General features: G+C 41.1%; 2 protein-coding genes across 2 annotated transcripts; both read left to right on the forward strand.

Annotated features, from left to right (window-relative positions):
* Positions 1-58: 58 nt before the first annotated feature.
* Positions 59-9,439, forward strand: atp6v1ab (ATPase H+ transporting V1 subunit Ab). The gene is made up of 15 exons (XM_005722657.2): positions 59-221; positions 3,172-3,273; positions 3,541-3,669; positions 4,632-4,846; positions 4,932-5,069; positions 5,162-5,313; positions 5,406-5,568; positions 5,647-5,755; positions 5,925-6,047; positions 7,009-7,123; positions 7,237-7,300; positions 7,393-7,596; positions 7,730-7,824; positions 8,320-8,491; positions 8,741-9,439. Exons 2-15 carry the CDS (start codon positions 3,192-3,194, stop codon positions 8,831-8,833), a joined length of 1,854 nt encoding a protein of 617 aa, XP_005722714.1. The 5' UTR covers positions 59-221; positions 3,172-3,191; the 3' UTR covers positions 8,834-9,439.
* Positions 9,440-10,833: 1,394 nt separating this feature from the next.
* On the forward strand, positions 10,834-22,215 carry gramd1c (GRAM domain containing 1c). Its single transcript, XM_005722661.1, has 18 exons — positions 10,834-10,941; positions 11,502-11,610; positions 11,919-12,042; positions 12,510-12,610; positions 12,995-13,090; positions 13,183-13,263; positions 15,420-15,538; positions 15,624-15,780; positions 15,935-16,094; positions 16,189-16,332; positions 16,437-16,555; positions 16,666-16,808; positions 18,028-18,131; positions 19,250-19,420; positions 19,829-19,895; positions 20,045-20,164; positions 20,529-20,634; positions 21,609-22,215. The coding sequence occupies exons 2-18, from the start codon at positions 11,518-11,520 to the stop codon at positions 21,675-21,677; spliced, it is 1,974 nt and encodes a 657-aa protein (XP_005722718.1). The 5' UTR covers positions 10,834-10,941; positions 11,502-11,517; the 3' UTR covers positions 21,678-22,215.
* The last annotated feature ends 1,933 nt before the right edge of the window (positions 22,216-24,148 follow it).

Genomic DNA, 24,148 nt, shown 5'->3' on the forward strand with positions numbered 1-24,148 from the left:
TCGTGCTTTATGCTAAGTAGGTTAAATGACCACAAATATCCACCAGTTAGAGATCTTTCCGGTAGTCCAGGGGAGGATCCAAAATGGCGCCAGTTGCCGCTAGCCCGCAGTAAAAGCAAGCGGTGAGTGAATGAAGTCAGCTGATCTCGCTGTCACGCTCCGCAGCAGCCAGCGTTCCTCTCTCGAACCAAGACAGTAAACGGACACTTCACAGCCACACGGTAAATATCCCGTTTTTCATTTTAACGTCGTTTTAATATTACGAAGTATATTTGGATGCGTGTGTACAGTGAAACCGTTTAGCAATCCCTATGCAGCAGAATAGTAGAGACAGCATTTTTTCCACCCAGGCCGACAAACCAGTCTTGCTATCGTTTTCACAACACCTAATCACACACACAGCTAGCTAACCTTGTTGTTAACGTAAGGACAAAATATGGCCGAGTGGAAATTACAAACATTATTTTTTCCGGCTTTATTATCCGGATTTCAGACTCTTCCTGTTGTGGCTAAACAACTGGCTAGTTTATAGTTTCGAATATTGTGCACTCGATCAGCAGCGTTACCTGCGTCCATGGGACTTTCACTTAACATCTGCATGTCAGGATGCTTTGCAGAATCACCTCACTTACATGTAATATTACCGAGCCTGTTTTTACCCAGACAACATCTCATACAGGTCAGAAGGGACACTCGGGTTAAACTCACTACAGACTCCTCAATTGCTGTCTGATAAGCTGTTTTATCGGTGTAACATTTGGTCCCAACAGGAGGCTTGCCGTCAATTGTTGCCCACATTAGTATATTAATGCTGTGGTAAATTGTCTTTAACCTCCTAGGACCTGGCGTCCACATATGTGGACATCACATTTTGGGCTATTTAGACCAAAATACGAAATTTTGCTCTACGAGGGCCTGATATCCACTTACAAGGACATTATACAGCTACTGTTTTATCAAAATTCTAAACGAATATCCTCATATGTGGCTCTTATTTTTCTTAAAAACAAAAATAAGGTTTAAAAAAAATCTGGTAATTCTTTGTTTTTACATTCATCGCGCCCCAATATGCCCAAATATCAAAGAGAAATTAAATATGCATGCCGTGTAAGAGTTCGGGTCTTAGGAGGTTAATATGTGAAGTACTGCAGTCAGGTGGGAGAAAATCTCCAGAGTTTCCACATAGACAGTTATGATTTTGACTTCCCAGTTTTTCACCATGCTGGTGTTCCACTTCCTTAAAGAGACTCATCATCTGAGGGCAGCCAGTCATGTGCCAGGATCATATGACTTGGTGTCATGTAGAATACTTTTTCCATAGCTGTTGTATCTGGAAGTTATGAAAAAGTGCTACTCTGTGGGTTTATTACATACAGAAGTTAATTATTCAAATAAATATTATTGTGCTGCTTTAAAAGAAGACATATTTGATGTTTTATGTGTAATTCTTTTGTTATTTATTGTGATGTTATTAATCAAATGGGCAGAGGCTTGCCTCTGGTACACTAACAGGTTTTCCAGGTGAGCTCCCTGGATGATACCAGTATTATCCAGTTAAAACCAGTAAATTTAGTCTGGTGTTTTTGAGCAGTGAAGCCTTCCTATGTATATCTCTCTTGCAGTTCTTGCTTTAATCAATAGGTGGAGCTGCTTTCTTCCAGCACAGATGGCCAAGCAGCCTAGCGTGAGCAGGAAGATCCGTGCATCAGTAGGAAAGGCAATAAAGGACATAGATGTAGAAAGATGGAAAGAAAGGTGGGGGGGCAGAAAAAGAAATCCACAATATAGGCATATTTTCTTGATGTAACTGCAAGTAATGAATATATTATCTAGCAGATAAAGCTGATCTTGAATGTGTGCAGAGCATCTGCAGGCAGCACTTTGTGAGGATGGGTCTGTGTCACGACTCATGGCAGCTTGTGCTTGTGTTACAGCTGCATGTGGCTGAGTTGTGAGGTATAAATATAGCAGAAAAAGGAACAGCCTGATGTGGGAAAGATGCACCCTATTCTTCATATGAAATGAAAAAAAAAAAGAGGATGCAGTGGGATCCCCCACTAATGTTAGCCGGATGTGCCACACTGACTGACTGTAGTAGGCCAGTGGACTGGCTGGTGAGGTGGCCTACTTCTGCCTCTGATGCTGAGACTGCAGCAACACAAGGAGCCCTGAGCAGTGATGCTGTGCATTCTTCAAGGTTTCCATGGTTATTACAGGGGGAGACAATATAGAGTAGTCAGCATAATGCCAGGAAAACATTTAAATGAACTCATAATGAGAATATAAATTTGTCCAATTCTGGTCAAAAGTCCACATTCATATATCCATTTGCTTACCCACTCAGCCTGTACAAGTTGCCAGTTCATCACAGAGGTATTCAAATTCATTTGAATACACAGAATGTCTATGTGTTATAAGAAAAACGAAACATTTTTTGAGAGCTGCTGTGAGTTTTTGAATCAGCACATTAAAGGTGGCTTTTGTAATTACCGCCTTTGAACTTTCAGCACCGGTGGTCACCGTTTCACTAGTAATTACGTTGAAATGTTTTCAGATGTGTGCTGGTGTTCTTTTAACTTTCAGTATTTCTTTTTACCTCTCCTATTTCCTCATAAGGTTTTGGTTTTACCCATCCAGTCACTCTAAACATGAACGTTTCTTTTTACGTGGTTAAATAAGGGTTCGACTGACCTGGAAAAATACTTCCCAGCTGAATTCCCATTTACTTGCTGCTGGGCGGGCACCATGGGCACCTAACTTTGTGAATGCAATAACTTGAAAATGAGAAGTTTCAAATTGATACTTATAAAAATAATCAAACGCGGATTATCTTTGTCCTCAGATGGTAACCGGGGTGCTCTCCCTGAGGCTGGTTCTGCTGGAGGTTTCTTCCTGTTAAAAGGGAGTTTTTCCTTCCCGCTGTTGCCAAAGTGCTTGCTCATAGGGGGTCATAGGATTGTTGGGGGTTTCTCTTTATTATTGCAGAGTCTTTAGGTTACAGTATAAATTGCCTTGAGGCAACTGTTGTTGTGATTTGGTGCTATATAAGTAAAATTGAATTGAACTCTCGTAGGGGCTTTATGCTGAAAATGAACTAATTTGTCATTTTAAATTTGTCACAAAAAGGGAAGTTGTTGTCAGTAACAGCTGCTTATGTTTCTTTTCTTCCAGTCTGACTAATAAACGTGAAGATGGACATGTCCAAGCTGCCCAAGATCAGGGATGAGGAGAGGGAGAGCCAGTTTGGATACGTTCATGGAGTCTCTGGACCAGGTCGGTCACCACATACTCCTTATGAAACTCCTCCTTCATATTTAACACATTATTACCACTTTCCAGAAAAAACTGAGGAGGTGTAATGACACAAACACATTTAACCACATCTGTATTTCTCAGTCTTGGTCACAATAATAAGGTTTTGTGAGCATTATTTTATCCTACAAAGGCATAACAACTTTGCTTTTACAACAAACAGTGAAATTCATTTCAGTCAAACAAAAAGCAACCACTCTTATGATTACATCTCATCTGTGCTTCTAGTGGTGACAGCGACGGCCATGGCAGGAGCAGCCATGTATGAGCTGGTCCGTGTCGGCCACAGCGAGCTGGTGGGAGAGATTATCAGGCTGGAGGGAGACATGGCCACCATCCAGGTCTATGAAGAGACATGTATCCTTATTTTATTACGCTGCTGTTATGGGATATTATAAAAGTTGATCCTGAAACAAGAAGAAGATGTCCATATATACAGTCAGATAGGGTTTGGTTGCAGGATTTCTCCATTTCATGCTACTCAGTCTCTTTCTTCCACCCTGGATTTGTGGTACATTCACTAAAGTGGGTGCATCATTTGTTATGCTTCTTGCAGCAAGTTTGATAGAGCTGCAGGTGACATTGTTTAGGACAGTATTAATAGCATCAGTGTAACTAAGCTACTGCTGTATTTACTATCTAATTGTCAGTATACTTCCATCCCTAACTGGTGGTAAGGATAATGATGCTCAAGCATTTCAAAGGCATCCTGTGTCTTTTACCCAGATTGTTTTGGGGTCATCACTGACCGTATTTAAGGACGTAGTCAATTAATTTGGAAAAAGCTACTGTACCCTTTACTATAAAAAATAATCTTTTATGTAACTGGATGGATTAAGTCACAGCCGTAAATTCCTAATGAGAGCGTGTGAATCTGGATATAACAGACATTCCATTTCTGTGTAGAAACCAAAACGATTTTGTATTTTTTAAAGCAGTCTTGAGCAAGCCTTGAGTTCTCCGTGTTTTCCGAAGGTCTTTCAAAGGACAAGGACTCTTCAATCTAGCCCTTGTAACTGACTATTTTCAAAGGAATGTATTTTTGTTTGTTGACTCATTCAAGCTTAAAAAAAGGCACGTAACTTTTTTTGTTTATACATGACACACAGCTTAGAAGCGTTGTTACTAGAAGCCTGTCACAAAAACACAAAAACGCGTCCATTTCCCACTTACCAGCTAAAATATAAAGAAATGAGGGGGGGAGTTCAAGACTATTGAACACCTTGCTGCTTATAAAATAATCAAACTGGGGTTATCTTAGTCCTCAGGTGGTAACTAATTCACCCAAACCCTGATGATTTTTCTGAGCTTGAATTCAGCTGGTGTGTCTGTGGGCGATCCTGTGCTCCGCACTGGGAAACCTCTTTCAGTCGAGCTGGGTCCAGGAATCATGGGCTCGATCTTTGATGGTATCCAACGACCTCTGAAGGACATTAATGACCTCACACAAAGCATCTACATTCCCAGAGGTGTAAATATTGGAGCCCTCAACCGAGACCTCAAGTGGGATTTTTCTCCCAGCAAGAGTCTGCGGGTAGGAGTTTGTAGAGACTTCTTCTTGAAAAGTCTGAGATGTCGGGTGAATTAGATTTACTGTACATCTCTTTTCACTCTATTAGGTTGGCAGTCACATCACAGGCGGCGACATCTACGGTATGGTGTACGAGAACTCCCTCATTAAGCACAAGATCATGTTGCCTCCTAAAAACAGAGGCACCGTGACCTACGTGGCTCCGCCTGGAAACTATGATATCACTGTGAGTCTGACATGTCTTCAGCTGCGGTTGTAATTTACGAGCAGCTTGTGAGGCGTTGATTTGTGCTGATGTCGCGTGTGTTTCTGTGTCAGGATGTGGTGATGGAGCTGGAGTTTGAAGGCGTGAAGGAGAAGTTCACCATGGTGCAGGTGTGGCCTGTCAGACAAGTGCGGCCTGTCACAGAGAAGCTGCCCGCCAATCACCCGCTGCTGACCGGACAGAGAGTGCTGGACGCCCTTTTCCCGTGAGTCTCAAATTCTCCCTCAGACCTTTTACCCTTGATGATTTTTTTGTTTCAGAAAGGTTTTCCTAATCTCTTCTCTTCATGGTTTGAAGATGTGTGCAAGGAGGAACCACAGCTATCCCAGGAGCCTTTGGCTGTGGAAAGACTGTCATCTCCCAGTCCCTGTCCAAATACTCCAACAGTGATGTCATCATCTACGTAGGCTGTGGGGAGCGTGGAAATGAGATGTCAGAAGTATTGAGAGACTTCCCTGAAGTAAGTGGCAGTGTACTGGCACCCCTTTCTAAGTAAACTATTGTTCAGAGGTAACTGACAGTGTTGTTTGGGCGACAGCTGACGATGGAGGTGGATGGAAAGACGGAGAGCATCATGAAGAGAACAGCGCTGGTGGCCAACACCTCCAACATGCCCGTAGCTGCCAGAGAAGCCTCCATCTACACAGGTGACTGTTAACAGTACCCTAAAGTACTTTTTATCTCTCACCCTAACTGTGCGATCCTCTTATAATGAAGAACACTCACTCTTAAGGGATTGCTCACTCACTGTCCTCGTGTGATTCTTTTTAATTGGCTCACATGTGCTGTGCCTTCTAACTCAGTTTATTTTGGCAGGAATCACTCTGTCTGAGTACTTCAGAGACATGGGGTACAACGTGAGCATGATGGCCGACTCCACCTCCCGTTGGGCTGAGGCTCTCAGGGAGATTTCTGGACGTCTAGCTGAGATGCCTGCTGGTAAGTTTGAAGTCTCATGTGAGCAGAGCTTTTTAAAATTTTAGGGCGCAATGTTAGGGTCTAATATGGGGAAGAAAATATTCAAGGATCTCCTAATTATTGTAACACAGATTTAGCTGGTTACAGTCAGTCTTTTGAGGGTGGATTTAGTCCAATTTTCACCTAAGCTACGCAACAGCAGGAGGGGCTTGTGAGAAATGTTCAAAAGATTCATCACAATCATATCAGGTTTTCTAAAGATATACATGGGAGTAACAGGAACAGTACGCTTGCTTTATTTTCGTACATGGACCCTGTCTGCATATTTTCACTTTTAAAAGCACAGCCATTTAAATAAAAACAACAGAGCAACTGAAACAAGCTGCCCGTTGAACAAAAGGCCTTCTCAAGCTTCTGCAGTGTATTTCTGGTTGATAGAAAAACAGCAACAATTGAAAATGTAAGTTTACTTTTGCAGCACGGTGGTGCAGTGGTTAGCACTGTTGCTTCACAACAAGAAGATTCTGGTTTGAGTCTGGCTAGGGCCCTACTGTATAGAGTTAACACGTTCTCCCATTACCTACATGGGTTCTCTCTGCGTCCTCCAGGAGTATAAAGACATGCATGCTAAATTAATTAGTAGTTATAAATTGCCCGTCGATGTGAGGTAGATGGAATACTTAACGTTTATAGAATAAAGTACCTCATGAATGTATGTATGAGTGCACTATATAAATAGCACTCCATATAGCATATATGCCATTCTCTTATCTTCATTTGACTTTATATAGATAGAACAAATATTGACCCATAAGTATGAATTAAACCATTTTGTGTTGTTTGTGACTGTATGAAAACAGCTGACAGCTTCGAATTTCATTAGAGTGGAGCTGGTGTGCTTTGGTGCGTCGGTCTTTGGTAAAATAAAAGCCGAGTGGTACTTGGCACAGCATAAAAAGCTATTTCCTGCATCTGCCCACAGACAGTGGTTATCCTGCGTATCTGGGTGCCCGACTCGCCTCCTTTTATGAGCGTGCCGGAAGAGTGAAGTGCCTGGGCAACCCAGAGAGGGAAGGCAGCGTCAGTATTGTAGGCGCGTGAGTACAGCTTTGCATCAGTAGAGGGAGACATTACTCTGCACATCTTTTTTTGAGAGGCAACAGAAAGTTGAATACAGCAATTTAATGAAAATGTTTGTGCTTTTTTCCAGTGTATCGCCCCCTGGTGGTGACTTCTCTGATCCTGTTACCTCAGCCACACTTGGTATTGTTCAGGTAAAGGATGACCTTCTGATCCCACGCTGACTGGATGAGCTTTATAAAATCAGATGTGCTTTATTATTTCCCCCATTTTTTTCCCCTCTTAGGTGTTCTGGGGTTTGGATAAGAAGCTGGCTCAGAGGAAGCACTTCCCATCCGTCAACTGGCTCATCAGCTACAGCAAATACACCCGCGCCCTGGATGAATATTACGACAAGCACTTCCCTGAATTTGTACCTTTGCGTACCAAGGCGAAGGAGATTCTGCAGGAGGAAGAGGACCTGGCAGAGATTGTGCAGCTTGTCGGAAAGGTAATTTACCACAGAGACAAAGCCAGAAACAGATCCTAAAAAAAATTTGTTCACTGGTTCCATTTTGGCGTGTTTCAGAAATTCATTGAAGTCTTTTCACATGAATAAATTAAGGTGTAATTATCTCTGACAGGCTTCACTGGCAGAAACAGATAAAATCACACTGGAAGTGGCCAAACTGATCAAAGATGACTTCCTGCAGCAGAACGGTTACACTCCTTATGACAGGTAACATTTATAGCCTACATGACTTGAACCTTAACCTGTTAGCAGTCGGACGTACCGCCCACGGTACATTGGATGGTTTAGGGGACTAATTGTAAATTTGTAGGACTGCTAAGGGGTTAACTGATGTTACTGGCTCAGATTTTGAAAAAAATGATGATTCACTGCTGGGTAATTTCTGTGTGGAGATCATTAGATTAATAACAGCATATTTACTAAACGGGGCCAAAATAGTGTCCAGGTCCAAAAAATACGATGCTTTTTTTTTCTGCGTTAAATATCATTGCAATAGTGGTATCACAGTATTAGCTGTAAATTGCATTTCATAAACATTAGTAAATCAGTTTGCACAAACAAACGGCGAAACCCAGGTTGTGCTGCTGCAAAGCAGTAAGTCTGGCCCTAGAGCTACTCTTTATAAATCATAAGTTCCCCCGTTTCTTGACCTAATCTACAGTTAGCTCCTTTTTTTCCTGACTCTGCTGTCAATCTCCTCAGGTTCTGTCCTTTCTACAAGACAGTGGGCATTCTCTCCAACATGATAGCTTTCTATGACATGGCACGGCACGCGGTGGAAACCACAGCTCAGAGCGACAACAAAATCACCTGGGCCATAATCAGGGAGCACATGGGAGAAATCCTCTACAAGATCAGCTCGATGAAATTCAAGGTGTGTTCAGGTGTACATGCAAAAGCCACCGTATGTTTCTTCTGTTCTTCCATCATCTGTTTTTTTGGTTTTGTTTTTTTTTGGTTTAGAAGTTGTTTTTTTTTTCTTCTGTGTTAGTTTTTAAGCAGCAAGATTTCAAGAAGTCAAAAGTTAACTTAGAACCTGTTTCTACCTGTTGGATTAAATAAGCCAACACAGATCGTTTTCTTTTCGAGCTTTGACACTTTATTCCTGTTTATTTCCGTGTAGGACCCGGTTAAGGATGGTGAAGCCAAGATCAAGGCCGAGTATGCACAGCTGGTGGAGGACATGCAGAACGCCTTCCGTACCTTGGAGGAATAGGCGCCCACCAGTCACAATCTTTCGAGTTTTCATCTCAGACCCCTCCACTGCAGAATCACATTCCACCTCCATGTATCCCTAAACTATCTGTACTCAATTGTGCTCCTCTGTGAGTCACCGTGTGAGAGTGTGTGCATGTGAAATTTCATGTGGAGGGAAAAGAGAAAGATGTACTGTATTCATTATTACTCGTTGCCTCGTATCGGCACACTCTGGATCCTCTGCATGGTCATCGATCATGTGTGCGTGTATGTGAATTAGATGTGTGTATGAAACAGGGATCCCTTCACCTTGGTAATTCCTTTCTCTGTTTACATGAATCCTATGTGTTGTGTTGCTCTTCCTGAAGAGGATTGTTCAGTTGATGTATTGTAATTCACAGACCATCTGTACAGAAGAGTATTGAATATAAATTTAATGAGATCAGTCTATTTATTGCCAGCATTTTGACGTAAAGGCTTTGTTTCTTTTTGTTTTTATGGTTGTGTTTCACGCTGTGCAGTGCTGTGTACTTTGCTGTGTGAATGTGTAAGAGTCCAACGCTCTGCTGTCCAGTGCTTTCATCATGTTACTCCCAAAGAATTAAAACATGAGAAAAAAAACAGTCATTGTGGTGACGTCGCCTGTTTGACTTCATTGTTTCTGATGATACTGCTGGAGCTGTCAAACTGGTTTCCCCACATATCACACATACTGTGTAGTCTCCTGACCTCAGGATCGATTTGCGTAACATTTTAACTACCTTAATTACTACTGGTTAAAAGCAACAGCTGAATCTTAGTGCTTGTAATCTAATATAAAATAGTCTTAATCTCATGTGAATTTAGCAGTTAAATATCAAGTTAAACACAACATAAAAATAATTTAAATAAGTAGCATAAGTTGTACCTCAAAGTCAAAAAAGTATAAAGCGTAAAAGTGAGTTCATTGTCAAGTTCAAGGTAGCAGTTTGTAATGATTTCAGCTTTGAGACATGGTGTGTTATCCTGCTGGAAGCAGCAGTAAGAAGATGGGTACACTGATCATAATGGGATGGACACGGTCAGCAATGATACTCAGGTAGGCTGTTGTCTTAAATCATGCTCAATTGACACTAAGGGGTCAAAAGTGTGCCAAGAAAATAGCCCCCACACTATTACACCAGCAGCAGCACCCTGAATGATTGAGCCAAGGCATGATGGGATACATCCTTTCATGCTGTTTATGCTCAAGTCTGATCTTACCATCCAAATGTCGCAGCGCAAATCAAGACTCATCAGACAAGGAAACATTTTTTTTCAGTCTTCTATCATCCAATTTTGATGAAAATGTAAATTGCAGCTTCAGTTTCCTGCTCTCAGCTGACAAGACCTGCACCATGTGTGGTCTCCTGCTGCTGTAACCCATCTGCTTCAAGGTTTCACACGTGTGTGCTTAGAGATGTTCTTCTGCAAACCTTGAGTGTAACAGTGGTTTTGTAAAGTTACGGTCACCTGTCTGTCACCTCAAAGCAGTCTGGCCATTTTCTTCTTGCCTTTGGCATTAACAAAACATTTTTACTTGGATATTTTCTCTTTTTAGAATATTTTCTGTAAACTAGAGAGAGTTGGGCTGGAAAATCAGCAGTTTCTGAAATAGTCAGACCAAAAGGACTGCCACGTTTACAGTCACGTAAATAACCTTGCTTCTCTATTCTGATACTCAGATCATCCTGGGCATGTCTACATGTGTAAATATATTACGCTGCTGCCTTGTGATTGGCTGAGGAACAGTAAACAGGTATATATGAAATACTTAAAAAAAATCACAATGCGCTACTCAGTCAAATGGCTATAATTGAAATCAACCTTTCATCTGGAGGATTACTAAAATAAAAGGAGGGAGGGGCCTTTTTTGAAGATTTAAGTAATTGAGTGAAGCCCAATGAGCGTCACCACCAATGAGATGACAACTCCCTTAAGGAATGCTCCCTGGGCCGGATAAGATGCACCTGCAGGAAGGCGTGCCAAGAGCACTTTAAACTCGGGAGAGCCTCGGAGTTGTGTGGGACAAACGGCTGCGTTTTTATTTATTTATTTATTTTAACCTCGGTCACGCATAGCAGAAATCCTGGGTCCACTACGTGACAGGTAAGTGCGCTCATTAGAGAGCACGTGGAGATGTAAACATAAGCTTGATAACAGAGTATCTGATCTTTGATAGTCTTTTATCAACTTGAGCTGTTTGACTTGGCTGCACATCAGCAGATAGCTCCCATCTCTCATCTCTATCTCGGCGAACGGGAAAAGGGGGAGGCTGCTTTAAAATCCTGACTTTTTTTCTGCTGTCAACTTTTAACTTGTGGCCACAAAACCTGCCCTTTTACCGAAGGTAAGCTCGTGGTAAGCTTTCCAGTTTACCACGAGATCGTGCAGGTTTCTGTTCAGTGGCATGCCTGCACATCCTCACTAAGCTCTCGTCAAACCAGTTCCGTTGAAGCGATAATGACCTCCCCAGCGGACCTGATGTTTGTTGACATTTTGCAGGTTATTAGAGTTCAACCCTCCAAAAAGAGCTTTCCGCCTCGTCCTGACACCCGCTAATCAAAGTTTAAAGCGATAACGCTAAAGCACGAATGGTTTAAACATAGCATATTACAGCATAGCCAAATGTATAAACCCACATATATCAATGCACTTTTGCTTCTAAGCAGCGCAGCAGAGCAGATGGACCAGGTATCCAACCGGTCAGGAGTGGGCAGTGATGACATCACAGATGATACCTCACTGCCGGACCTGAGGTCGAGCTCAGATGAAGATGTAAGAAAAAAATACAACTAACATAAAGCTGCTGCTGCTCTCATCAGTGCCATAAACTGTGAAATGGAAAATCTTTCACTGCCCCCTTGTGGGAGGCCATGTTTCCTCCCAGCACAAAGGTGTGATTGCTGTTTCCTCTCTGAGGCTCATAAATCTGCTCATCATCTGGAGATGTTCTTTATTTTATCATGCCTGTCTACACATGTAAATCTCGGTTTTACAGATCTCATCGTTTTGTTGTTTCTTTCGCAAATTCTTGCTCTGCATTAAAGTCCTCGTGTCATTAATGTGAACTGTTCCTCTGTCAGAGCTCTGACGTTCAGACACAGTGCCTCGCGGCACCTCAGCCTCCTGTGCCAACCTACAAACAGAGGCTCGAGGACTTTAAGAAGCTGTTCAAAGAGCTGCCTGAAACCGAGAGACTCCTAGTGGGTGAGTTGAAAAGGCTACCATTGTTGGGTCTTTCATTGTGTACATCAGTTCCATTCTTTATATCCAAATGCATCATAATATTTATTTTATTTGTGTCATGACATTCAATTCTCTATGGGCGTCTTTGCATCATTTAATTTCTGTAAACAGTGCACATCATTTATTATGTTAGAGCTGCTCAGGAACCTCCAGTCACATAAACAATGATCATTTCTCGAGCTTTTAGCAACAGCCAGAAACCCACAGTTGTAACAATTTAATGAGCACTGCATTTCAGCACCAGTTTGTTTGTATAAGTTCAATATTTTAAATGATAAAAAGGATCTGCTCACAAAAAAGTTTCTCTGTGAAAATGCTCATCTTTATTCCAAATGCAGTTGAAACCTAAAAACGGCAAACGCAGGTCAGAGACATTTATTTATATGCATGGCGTGTCTGCTTCAGCGCTCTTCTGTGTTTTTCCTCAGATTATCCGTGTGCCCTCCAGCGGGATATACTTCTACAGGGACGCATTTACCTCTCAGTGAACTGGGTCTGTTTCTACAGCAATGTGTTTCGTGGAACAAAGGTAATAACACTGAAGAGAAGGATGGAGAGCAGCAGGACGAGGGTGTAAACTATTTGCTGGCGTTTTCTTAAGTTGCAGTGTGTCAGTATCACTGTACCCAAGAGGTTAAACTCACCGATGATAGATATGTGGAGAAAATCCCAGCAGATAAGCAGTTTCTGACACTGTGACCAGTCCATCTGGAATAAACAACCAAAGTCATTTGTATCACCTTTCTCCCCCACTCACCTGACTGGAATTTCAGTAGATATGCTTAAATCTACTGTTGCTGCTATGTGATTTGCTGATTAGATATTTGCATTGGTGAACAGATGACACTGATGTTTGTTCTTCAAGCATTCACATTAACCTTTCACTATTATTATTATTATTATTTTCAAATAGATCACTCTGACACTTAAAAACATCACAAATATGACGAGAGAGAAAACTGCTCGATTCATTCCCAACGCCATCCAGATCTGCACGAGTACAGACAAGGTACCAAACTGCAATCATTCAGAGCTGGTTTAACATATGAAAAACACACATTTGCTTATATTCGGTTTCTCTCTTTGTATTTTCGCTCGCAGTTCTTCTTCACTTCCTTCTCAGCAAGAGAGAAAAGCTACCGGGAATTTTCTCGCATGTGGGAAAACACGCTGCTGGGTAAGGTAAGGCCCTGCTTCACCCACCTGTTGTTACCTGCAACAGCGCATTGTCCCAATCGGTACAGTACTCGTGTCTATGTCCAACACTAGTTCATGATTTATAGTCATTTCCAAAAGCACTGCTGTGCGCAACTCCTCCAAAAACACCAGTGGTCCTGTGACTTTATGGAGCATTTATCTAATCAGTTCAGAGTACATATCATGCTCCACTACCCCAGCCACAAACGGTCTTCCTTTGAGGTAATCAGTCTTGTTTAGTTATTGCGTGTAGGGTTAACCATCTGCACACAGCACCGGTGTTTGTTCACGAGTCTAGCAGACACAAGGGTTTTATTTTATTTACATGTGTTAACATGCATGTAAATGAGGGATGTACTTTTGAAATAAACCCACTGGAAGTCAGCTTTCACCTTTTACCCACTTCCTGTGTTCCTGTGTAGTAAAGGTAAACAAATAAGAATAAACAAGAACAGTTTTATTTGTATTGTCCAGATTTTTATTTTTATTTTTTTCATAGTAAAATTAACGATATCTCACTTGTGTTAAACCTGGACATGCAAAGTCTGTAAATAAGAAATATGTTGTGCATATGAGCTGCTTCCAAAGTTTAAGGGTGAGACATCAAAGTTTACTAAAGTGCAGAGCCTTCAAAATGAACTCGCAAGTCAACTCTTAAACCCCAACTTGCAAGCTGCAATACTGTCGCTGAAGAAAGGGTACAAGCACTCAAAATGTCAGTGAAAGTAAATGATAAAGGCCACATATAATTTATTTATTATGGCGTCAGGAAAGCCACTCTAACAGAGCCCAATAATAAAAAATATAAAAGGTAGAAAAAAGCACAACAGGTTTGATTTAAGGCAAGATTCATATTCAAAATTAAACGTTTTGTGTTTTTGTTTTTAATACCATTTTTCTTTCATTTAAGCGTTTAAGTGATTTGTGAAGCATTTAATCCCCAACTTTTAATTTAGATTTTATACATGGTCATAACGTTTTTTTGTTTGTTTGTTTTAATTGAAACTATTGTCGTCATATCCATTTTTTTCCCTTTTCCTGAAAGTGATCAAATTAATTCAAATGTGAGATGAATGCGGAAAATTCCACTCAGGTTAAGGCAGTAGCTTTCTTTTGGGTATTGAGACTAAAATAACCAGCATGGTTATCATAGGGTTTAAGATGAGAACCATTCAAGGCTCTTTGGTATCGGCACTGATTAATTTGTTAATCGCTGAACTTTGGACTCTCCCGTCATCGGTCTTTAGCCTCTGCCTTGGCACTATGGCAGCCTCTTCTCGTGGGTGTGGGTCTCCTAGGATCTGCAGCGTAAACACCTGAATATAAAAGTTCATTGACCTCTGCAGGTGTGGCCAGGACGGCTGATTTGCATTGACGACTGGCCTCCAGTCGCACTTGACGCTTCGCTGGTGTTGAAGTTGAAACTGTCAGAGGGTTTACTCTAACAAAAATAAAGAAGCTTCCTGCGGCTGTTTCACTTATAAGAGAACGGGAGGTACAAAAAGCTTTCTATTTACCTTTTTTCACTGGAGCAAATCTGGGCGGCGCGTCTTGGACTCGCTTGAGTTGTCTACTTCCTGAATGTGGGTGCGCTGTGCGTCCAGGTCACTGATCACTGCCTGGGAGCCAGTAAACGCTCGCAGCTGTGGGATTGTTGTCCTTTAACGCGTAAGTAAAACCTGCGTGTACGGATCTCAAACGTTTTTGTGGGTTTCACGTGAAACAATAATTCGTTCTCATTCGACAAAAACGCGTAAATTTCCAGTGGAATAAACGGGTCTACAATAATCTCGTACATCTATTTTGAAGTGAAGATCTTGTTTGTGTAACACTGTTTTGTGTCTAAAAACTGAAGGTCCCGCTTATTAACACTGTATGGAAGCTTGTTAACGTAGTCTGCTTTTGAACCTTTGTCTGCCAAGGGTTAATGCCAAAGTGTAAGATGAGTATCTATGCAGGTCAGAGAGATAAGGTCAGCCAGTTTGTCGCCCATGGTGACAATACAGCAGGTTTGCTTGATCAGTTTGGGAGTTTTTTCTTCCTTTGTGTGTCTGTGTGCTTATCTCGTAGGTAAAGACCTCACGTGTCATTCATTTCAAGCAAAACGTCATGGTTGACTTGCCTTTTCCCATCTCTTTCAGTCTCTGACCAGCCACGAGTTATGGCAGACGGTTAGACAGCATTATGGTTTTGATCTTGGCTTAAGCTATGAAGAGATGGATAGCTCACCGATAATAGCAGAATCAAACATGCAGACCAGGTAAACGCACCTACACCTCCATCTCCAGCCACACGCACCGCATGACATGTTTAGAATCTGATGTCGCCCATTTGTTTGCTTGCAGCCTGACAGCCAGGCCTGGCGGAGATGACGGTCCAGGGAGACTAGAGCGGCCCCCTTTCCTCCGCATCCCTGAAGTGGAAAATGGACCCTTGGACACCTCCACACCTCAAGGGGAAGAAATGCCTTCCCCTATTGGCTCACAGAACTCTCCCAACTTGGTATTTAAGCAATCACGTTTTTAATACTGAAACTGTATATCCATCTTTTTTTTGCAAGAATTATGACAAAACTAGCCATAATTGCACCTCAGATCCAATTATGGTAACAGACCTCAAAGGAAAACAAAAACACGAAAAACTTGTCTTCTTGCAGGAGGACTTTCGTAACACCCCATCCCAAAGGCGCAGTCCGGCTCCCCAACTGGACCGCCTCGTCCCGGAGCGCATCTCCAAGCGCTCCTCCCTTTCTCTTGACCTTAACGCCAACGAGAACGGCATGTCTGAGGAAAGCGGCTCGGAAAGCGAAGAAGAAGGTGACAAGATGCCGCTCAGGGCCTGGTGCATGCTTAAAAGTTGTGGTTTTGTTTTTTGTGGTTTAATATCTTTCTTCCTCTTTTCTCTCCTCAGTGGAGGACCGCGTTGGTCTGTCTCAGGTGTCCGGTCGACAGTATTTGAACCGGGTTTTCCACATCGGTGCAAAACATATGTTTGGAATTCTCTTCACCGACTCCACCTTCATGCGCAGGTTTATGGATGCCCGGAAAATAACCAGTAAGGCTTTTTATTTAAAAAAAAAAAAAAGAAGTTTTCATTCAGATCTAGCAAATAAAAGCTCTTGTGTGCACAGTATTCAAGGTTGCCTTTTGTGTTCTCAGATATCACCTCTACTGCCTGGCAAAAAGACTCTTCTGGTAACATGAAGCGGAGTCTGAACTACACAATAACCATCAACAACCCTCTGATTGGGAAGTTCTCCACTGCTACAGAGTACCAGGTGTGTTTACATCAGCATGAATGACGCTTTCAAGCTCAAATTGATTAATTTATATGTTAATGTTGTTTGAACTACGCCTGGCTGCTTATTTGTACTTTATTATCTGTCAGACGCTGTACAAAGAATCCAGGGATGGTCAATATTACCTCATAAACTCGGAGGTGTACACACATGACGTTCCCTATCATGACTACTTCTACACTCAAACCCGCTACTACATCATGAGTAACTCTAAAAGGAAATGTCGACTAAGGTAAAGTGTCAACTTTTTTTCTGGGTCTGGTTTATTTGGCACTACACTTAGACAAAGCTAGGTGTACTTCATATTAAACTGTACAAAACTAGCAATTTTAACATTTATTAAGTGGTAAACGCACAGTTATATCCTAATTAGATACTGCGCCATGTAAAAACCTTCACCCACCTTTCATGTCTTTATATTATGAGTCAGTATCTCTACAGACTTTATACTCTACCTGATTGCATTTTTTTTTTTTTTTTAAAGTCACTTAACAAAGACCTATAATTTCTTCAAGCTTGGGGGGGCTGGGCTAACTCAGTGGATAAACCAGTGTTGTCTGCACATAACCATTTTACATTTAGGCACGGAGTAGTGCGGTGGTTAGGATGGTCACCTCACAGGGTTCTGGATTCTCCAGTTTCGTCCCGGAACATTAATGGTGTTAACTGGTGGTTAACTGTGGATGTGAGCATTAAAGGTCGTCCCTCTCTGTGTTAGTCCTGCATTACATTAGCAACTTGCTAAGATGTGATTTTGTGACTCCTTGGCAGGTGCTGAAATGTGATTGGGGTTTTTTTTTTTTTGGCTCATTCTTTTACAGTCTTTAAATCCTGGAGGTTGTGTTGGCCTCATCTATGAACTCTGACCTCCTAGTCCTTTCAATTGAATTCAGGTCAGGTGATTGGCCAGGCCATTCTAGCAGCTGTATTTTCTTTCTCTGAAACCAACCTAGTTTCCCTGGCAGTGTGTTTGGATCTGTCTCATTTCATCGTCTTCATCCTGCTAGATGGCAGCAGATTTTACTCAAGAATGTCTTTGCACATTTTTCTGTTCATCCTTCCTTTTTAATTATATGAAGCGTGCCAGTGCCATATGCTGGAAAAACAGCCCCACACCATGATGTTCCCACTTCCAAACTTCACTGCTAGTTTTGGGGTGATATGGAGTGCCTTTTGAACTCCAAACATGGCGTGTATTGTGCCATCCAAAGAGTTCAGATTTGGTCTCTTCTGAACACGCCATTATCTCCCAGTATTTCACGGGTTTGTCTAAATACTGGTTCCTGATTTGAGCACCGGGTCGCGCAAGCAAGGCTAATGCAGAGGCTTTGTTTAATTTGATGCAAAGTATATCTTCATCACACATTATTTGTGTAGTTAACCATGTTATCAGTGAGTCTGACTTTTACTTTTATTCTCCTTAACTGGATTTTACTCTGTCACGTTATCAGGGTGTATACCGATGTAAAGTACAAGAAGCAGCCATGGGGCCTCGTGAAGTCCTTTATTACCAAAAACTCCTGGAGCGGCATAGAAGAGAATTTCCGGCATCTGGGTGAGTAGACGGCCTCATCTCCACGCTGTGGAGGGAGAAGAGGGCACTTGCCTGTCTCCTTTCTTCAGCCTGTGATTTTCTTTTCCCTGATCTGATATGAACGAAGGCTCCAACACGCACCGGGCTCTACAGCAGTGAATCATATTACTGCTGCATCTATAAGTGGAGAAGCAGGGGCAGGCCATATGGCCAGAATCAAGTTGCTCTTATCAGTTGTTTTAAGACCATTAAAGCTTGAAAGCATCTTCATCTCTTGTGTACATTTACAAGGGGGTTGTTTATTGTTAATGCAATAAATATAAAGTCTAAACACCCCTGTTTGTCAGTAGTAGAACACATCATGGCACCATCTAAAGAAACGGATGAGAAACAAAGTTGCAGACATCTATCAGTCTGGAAACGATTATAAAGGCCTTTCTAAGGCCTTTGGACTCCAGTGGACCACCCTTACCCACTAATAGAGAAAACTTGGACCAGTGGTGAACCTTCACAGGAGGGGCTGGCCTACCAAAGTTAATTAGATAACTTAAATCGGAGGCCTTTTTTTGCACCACGGACCGGTTTATGTCCGACAATATTTTTGCAGACCGGCTTTTAAGGTGTCGTGGATAAATACAACAAAATAAGACCAGTACTGGTTCCAAAAAAGATTTATTTATAACACACGGAGAAAAAAGACCCAGGGAAACAGAGTTAATGATAAAAACTATTTAAAAAAAAAAAAAAAAAAAAAAAAAAAAAAGACAATTTAACTGACTTAAATTGACAACTCATCCAGGTCACACAAGAACCTGTAATATCATGTAAAAGAACAGCAGGCCTCACTCGTTTCAGTTAAGGTTAAGAGTTTATGATTTAACAATAAGGAGACTGGGGGCAGAATGGCATACATGAACGGCGTTCCAAGAAGAAAACCACTGCTGACCACAAATGACACATACGCACATCTCATACCTGCCAAAAAACATTTGGGAAAATACAGTGTTGAGATGTTTTGGCATGACCATAAACGGGCCAGGCCGTTCATGCTGATTACTTTTGCTTTTGCTGAGTTAACCCACCTGTTTCCTTTTATTTATATATATTTTTTGGTTTTGCCCTGTGATTACACAACACAGAAGCAGAACTGCTGGAGGAGGAAGCAGAGATGAACCAAGGAGGTGGAGAGGCGGGAAAGATGGGTGGGCTTCGCAGGAGGAGGCGGACTTACAGCCGGACTCTGGCAGAGCATTCAAAGCCCAAAAAGCAGTATAGGCACGACGCTGAGCAGCACAGAGAAGGCAACATGGGTACTGACGCCTTTTTAATAATGAAACTACAGTTTATGAAAATGGGGTGGTGGGATCATTATAACTGTGCTTGGCTTTGAATTAAACAATTAAAGTTGATATTTTCATTGTAATGGCCTAAACTGGATTCAAGTAATCCTTAATGTGGGCTTAGACATTTAATACACTTTTTACTGTACACTTTGAATAGGAAAGACTCAAACCTGTCATAACTGTGTCATCTTAAGTAGAGTTATGGTACAATCTTTTGACACGTTCAGAGAACAGCAACTTTTATACCTCAAGCAAAAAACTGCTTGTCATTAAAAGGAAATGTCTTGACAAATGCGACGTGCTCTGAGTGCAATATTATCCTCATAGGACTGCTAGTCAAAAACTGTTGTGTTGATGTTTGCTGCTGTATTTCAGGCCCTGTAGATATGAAAGGTCCGTATCGATGGAATGTCACAACGATAGTGGCTGGGATGAGTGTGGTGTAAGTTACCACACACACACACACACACACACACACACACACACAGAAAGATAACTGTTTGTTTTGACTTACAAAAAAAAAAGTTTTAGTCACTTCCGCCTGCCTGCTCTGTTGGTCAGATTACTCAATACCTTCTGCCTTTTTTACAGTCTGCTGATCCTGACAATGCTGAATCTAGGCTTGTTTTTTAAGCTGTGGGCCATGGAGGATGTGGCCCAGCGCATGTATCTGACTACAAAGCATCGCCTGAGGGAGAGGAGCGAGGCCAGGTCAGTTGACTTCCCACTGCTTCTTTGTGACCTGCGTATAACCGAGGACTGTTCATAGATGGTACCTGTAATAGCTGTTGCCACAAGCTCTCAGAAAGCAGAAGTCTTAGTGTGGGTGGACGAGAAGAAGGGGTTCGTCTTCCTCCAGTTTTGTCTGGCCGTTTAAGCAACCCACATACAGCACAAGAGAGCTCTTGTTTTAATGACTCAGTGTTCAAACTGTCTGCTTCTGTGAATTTTTGGTGTTATGTAAGTGACATCAGTGGCCTTCTTTCACATTCTTCACTTCGTTTCCGTTTCTGGTTCTTCTGTAGCAAAAATACCTTACACATGAGAATGAATTCCTCCTTTTGTTATTTAACAGCTTAGCTGCTGAGTATGGATCCAAACTGGGAGCAGCGTTGAGGTCTCCAGAGGAGCTGCGCCTACTCAAAAATGTACTTCAGGACTCCATTAACCTCTTAGAACAGGTAGGTTGTTTAAAAGACCAGTTCATCACAAAATCAAATGTAAATATTTTTCCTTTGTTTAGATTTGTTCTGTTTTGGTTTGATTTGCTCATTTTTGCATATTACGAAGGCCTTTTTTCCTGTCAGTGACGTACTCAAAATCCTGAGTGACAAGACTGAACTGCACATTTAACAGCTGACATTTATATAGTTCAATGAGTTTCTGTTGTGATGGGGTCTGTTTTAAACTGCAAAGCATGTGCTTGTGTTAAAGTGCAGAGCATCGTGGCATTGGCACGAGTAAGGAAAGAAAGCAATTATCTGTTTCTTAGTGTTGTCTTTCAGCCTGACTGCAGTTCTCCCGTATCTTTGCAAACAATACGGCACCAAAATCCTGAAAAATGGCAGACTGACATTTGGATTCATGTTTACTAAACATATGCTTTTTTTTTTTAAATTTGTGAGAACTTCAAACATTTAAATAGCTATATACAGTGGTGGAGTTGAGATAAGAGTAATTAATTATGGCAATCTGTGAAGGCACCAATATTGCTAAATAATATAAGCAAACCACTTTCTGCAGATATTCTAGCAGAGAGACTGCAGCTCTTTGCCTGCTCTCACTCCAGACGTCGAAAATATGTGGAGCATTATAAAATTAAAGAATCTGACAAGGAAGGCCTGATATCTTGAACATATCTTGTCCTGTATTAAGAAATGTAAATAAATGTTGTCTTTGTTCCTTCCATTAAATGCAGACTTACACAATATAGAACAGTTTTAATATCATGGCACTCTTGTGATTTACACAGCTTTTTAGAGTGATTCACATTTAGGCTCCATAAACCTAAAGAGTTGGAAGAAATATGAACACGTCTGGTTTTTGGTTTTTTTTTGTTTTTATTTGTTTTTTTGGGGGGGGGCAGGCAGTCTGTTATGTTAGCTCAAAGCCTAACGCAGGTGTTCATCTGGTCTTGTACGTGTTCTCCTTGCAGCTTCGTACTTCACTGGTGATGCTGCAACAGAATTTTGCAACAGCCAATCACACTGCAGCGCAGCAGTGACGCAGCCACGCCTGGTGACTACAAAGCACCTGTCCCTGTGGGTAAAACGACACTGAAGCACTGAACTGTCTCAGAGGATACCTCTGCTATCCACAGATGTTGCCATGTGGGCATCCCCAGGCACATGCCGTGTTTTCTTCGTGGTTATGCATCCCGAAGCCTGTGGTGAGGTATCAGGTGCCAGGATGTTGTTTGTTTGTTTGTTTTCTAAGCTGCGTACTGACTGCTGGGAGGAGGATTATGTTTCACCAGTCTGGTTTAGATTTCTGCAGAGGACCACTCTGCTCCCGCAGCTTCCATGGTTATTTTAATGAGCCTTGTGCCACATGAACTGTTGTGAATACTTTAGTTTTATTTTTGGGATGTGAGTCAATATTATTTAAGCTTTTTGCACACATTTACGTTTTTGCACGAGTCTTATGAGTAAGGCTGACTTACGCTCCTCTCCCCAATAAATCCCGCTAATCAGTGACTCAGACTTGAAGGATCATCTACACACTGTGGTCTCGAATCATTTTGTACATGTATACTTCAGTTATTCTGGCCTGCTGATATTTCAATGATTACACTGTGGTTCTCTCCTGGACCTTAAATGAAGCAGACCAGAACTGATCCTCATCACCTGTTCAGGTATAATCAGGGTTTTTTGTTTTTTTTTTTATTATTATTTTTTTTTTTTTGGGGGTTTTTTTTTTCCTCTCCTCTGCACTGATCCAAATTTAGAGAACTGTACGATTTTTTGTAGTTTAAAATGCTTTTGATGAGGCGATCTTTCAGCGAAGGTGTTGGCCCGGACTATCTCAGTACTGTGAACTCACTCTGTCAACACTAGAGGAAAGCTTGTTTTATTTTATTTTATTTTTTTAATTCTTAAGGTTTACACATGTCATTCTTGAATTTGAAGACTCTCATTTTCCTGTACGTATAAATCAATTTCGTTGAATTTGACTGTGTTTGGTCCTGATTGTTGTCGATGTTTTGTCATTGATCATTTTAATAAATATTACTTTTGCCAGAAGTTTTGACTTTTCCTGGAAACCTTTTAAAATATAAACACTATTTATATTTAAACTCTTAATGACAATTTTTCTAAATAATGTCTCAGTGTAAATAATGAGCTTAATTTCCAAGTTTGGTGCTTTCTCTTGTTGTGCCAGTGGAACAAACGGTTTCACCAGTGATTGATTTGGAACCTGGTATAAGGCGGATCTGTGTTGGCACAAAGTGATATTTATCTTTGGAAGAATCTGACTTAACTAAGACAGAACTGCCATATAGACTTTTTTTCTTTAAAAAAACCCCCCAAACAAACAAAACCAAAACACACACAGATTGTGTTGGTAGGAGCTGCATAGATGCTCTGCTGGGGGAAGCAAAAGATTAAATGGGACTAAAGCCAAATGTGTCTCCATTATTTTGTCACAGGGGAAACATAATATGATCGAGAGTGTTTAATTATTGACCACAAGTCTGTCCTAATTCATGCTCAAAGGAAATTCTATTTCCTCTGTAGTATTCACTTACAGTAGTGATAGCGGGGACTGAACTGCAAGGAGACTCATTTATATTGCATATGGCAGGATTGCTGTTATCCTTATATGAGCATTAATAGTCAATTTGTAGTATTAAGTTATAGGAAAAAGAAATTACTACTTGAATGTTTCCATTTGCATGTTTGAATTCAGAATTTTATGCCTGATGGCTTTCCTGAGGCATGCTAAAGAGATCAGTATATAAAACATTTATGTAAAAGCACAAATAGAACCCCACCAAACAAACATACAAATAAAAGCATTATTTGATGTTAAATTAGTTTTCTCTTTAAGTATTCAAAAAGCAGACTATGGACAGCGTGCATTGTTTTGGTTATACATTTCTGATATGACAATGAGCCATGATGCAATATGATACGTACACAGATGGCTAATATTTAAGGCTCAGGTGGGTCATTCCTAGTATTTGTTGCAATTTGAGTCCATGTGAAGGAACTGAGATTAATGTTAAAACATTAGCTTATCTGATGAGGCATTGATGGGACTAGTTCTTGAGATTTTGAGTCTACAAGACTGAGTCAATTTTCCTAAATCTTGCCTGTGACATATGCTCTCCATACAGTAATAATTAAAGACTAAAACTGGAACTTATAACAATTAAAACTAAACCGAAAAATTACACTATGGAAACTAAACTATATTAAAAGCAATCAGATGGCTATGTATCTAATATAATCACTTTTTAGCACACGTGTGCTAAACTGCCATGTCCACAATCATCAATTATGCCCGGATATAAGTTATAAAAGTCCAAAAAAATGTTGGCATTATCTCTCTTGCATAACCAAATGTGCAAGAGTAAGATAAGCTACTTATAATTAATTTATAACGGGACGAAGCTTCTCACAAAGACCATTAAACTGACTGTTTGTTTTGATGGAGTGTTGGTACACAGCTTTTCCAGCACTTCACCTGAGC

The sequence above is a fragment of the Pundamilia nyererei genome, unplaced genomic scaffold (assembly GCF_000239375.1).
Source record: "Pundamilia nyererei isolate P.nyererei 1_Seehausen unplaced genomic scaffold, PunNye1.0 scaffold00007, whole genome shotgun sequence".
Classification (NCBI taxonomy): Eukaryota; Metazoa; Chordata; class Actinopteri; order Cichliformes; family Cichlidae; genus Pundamilia; species Pundamilia nyererei.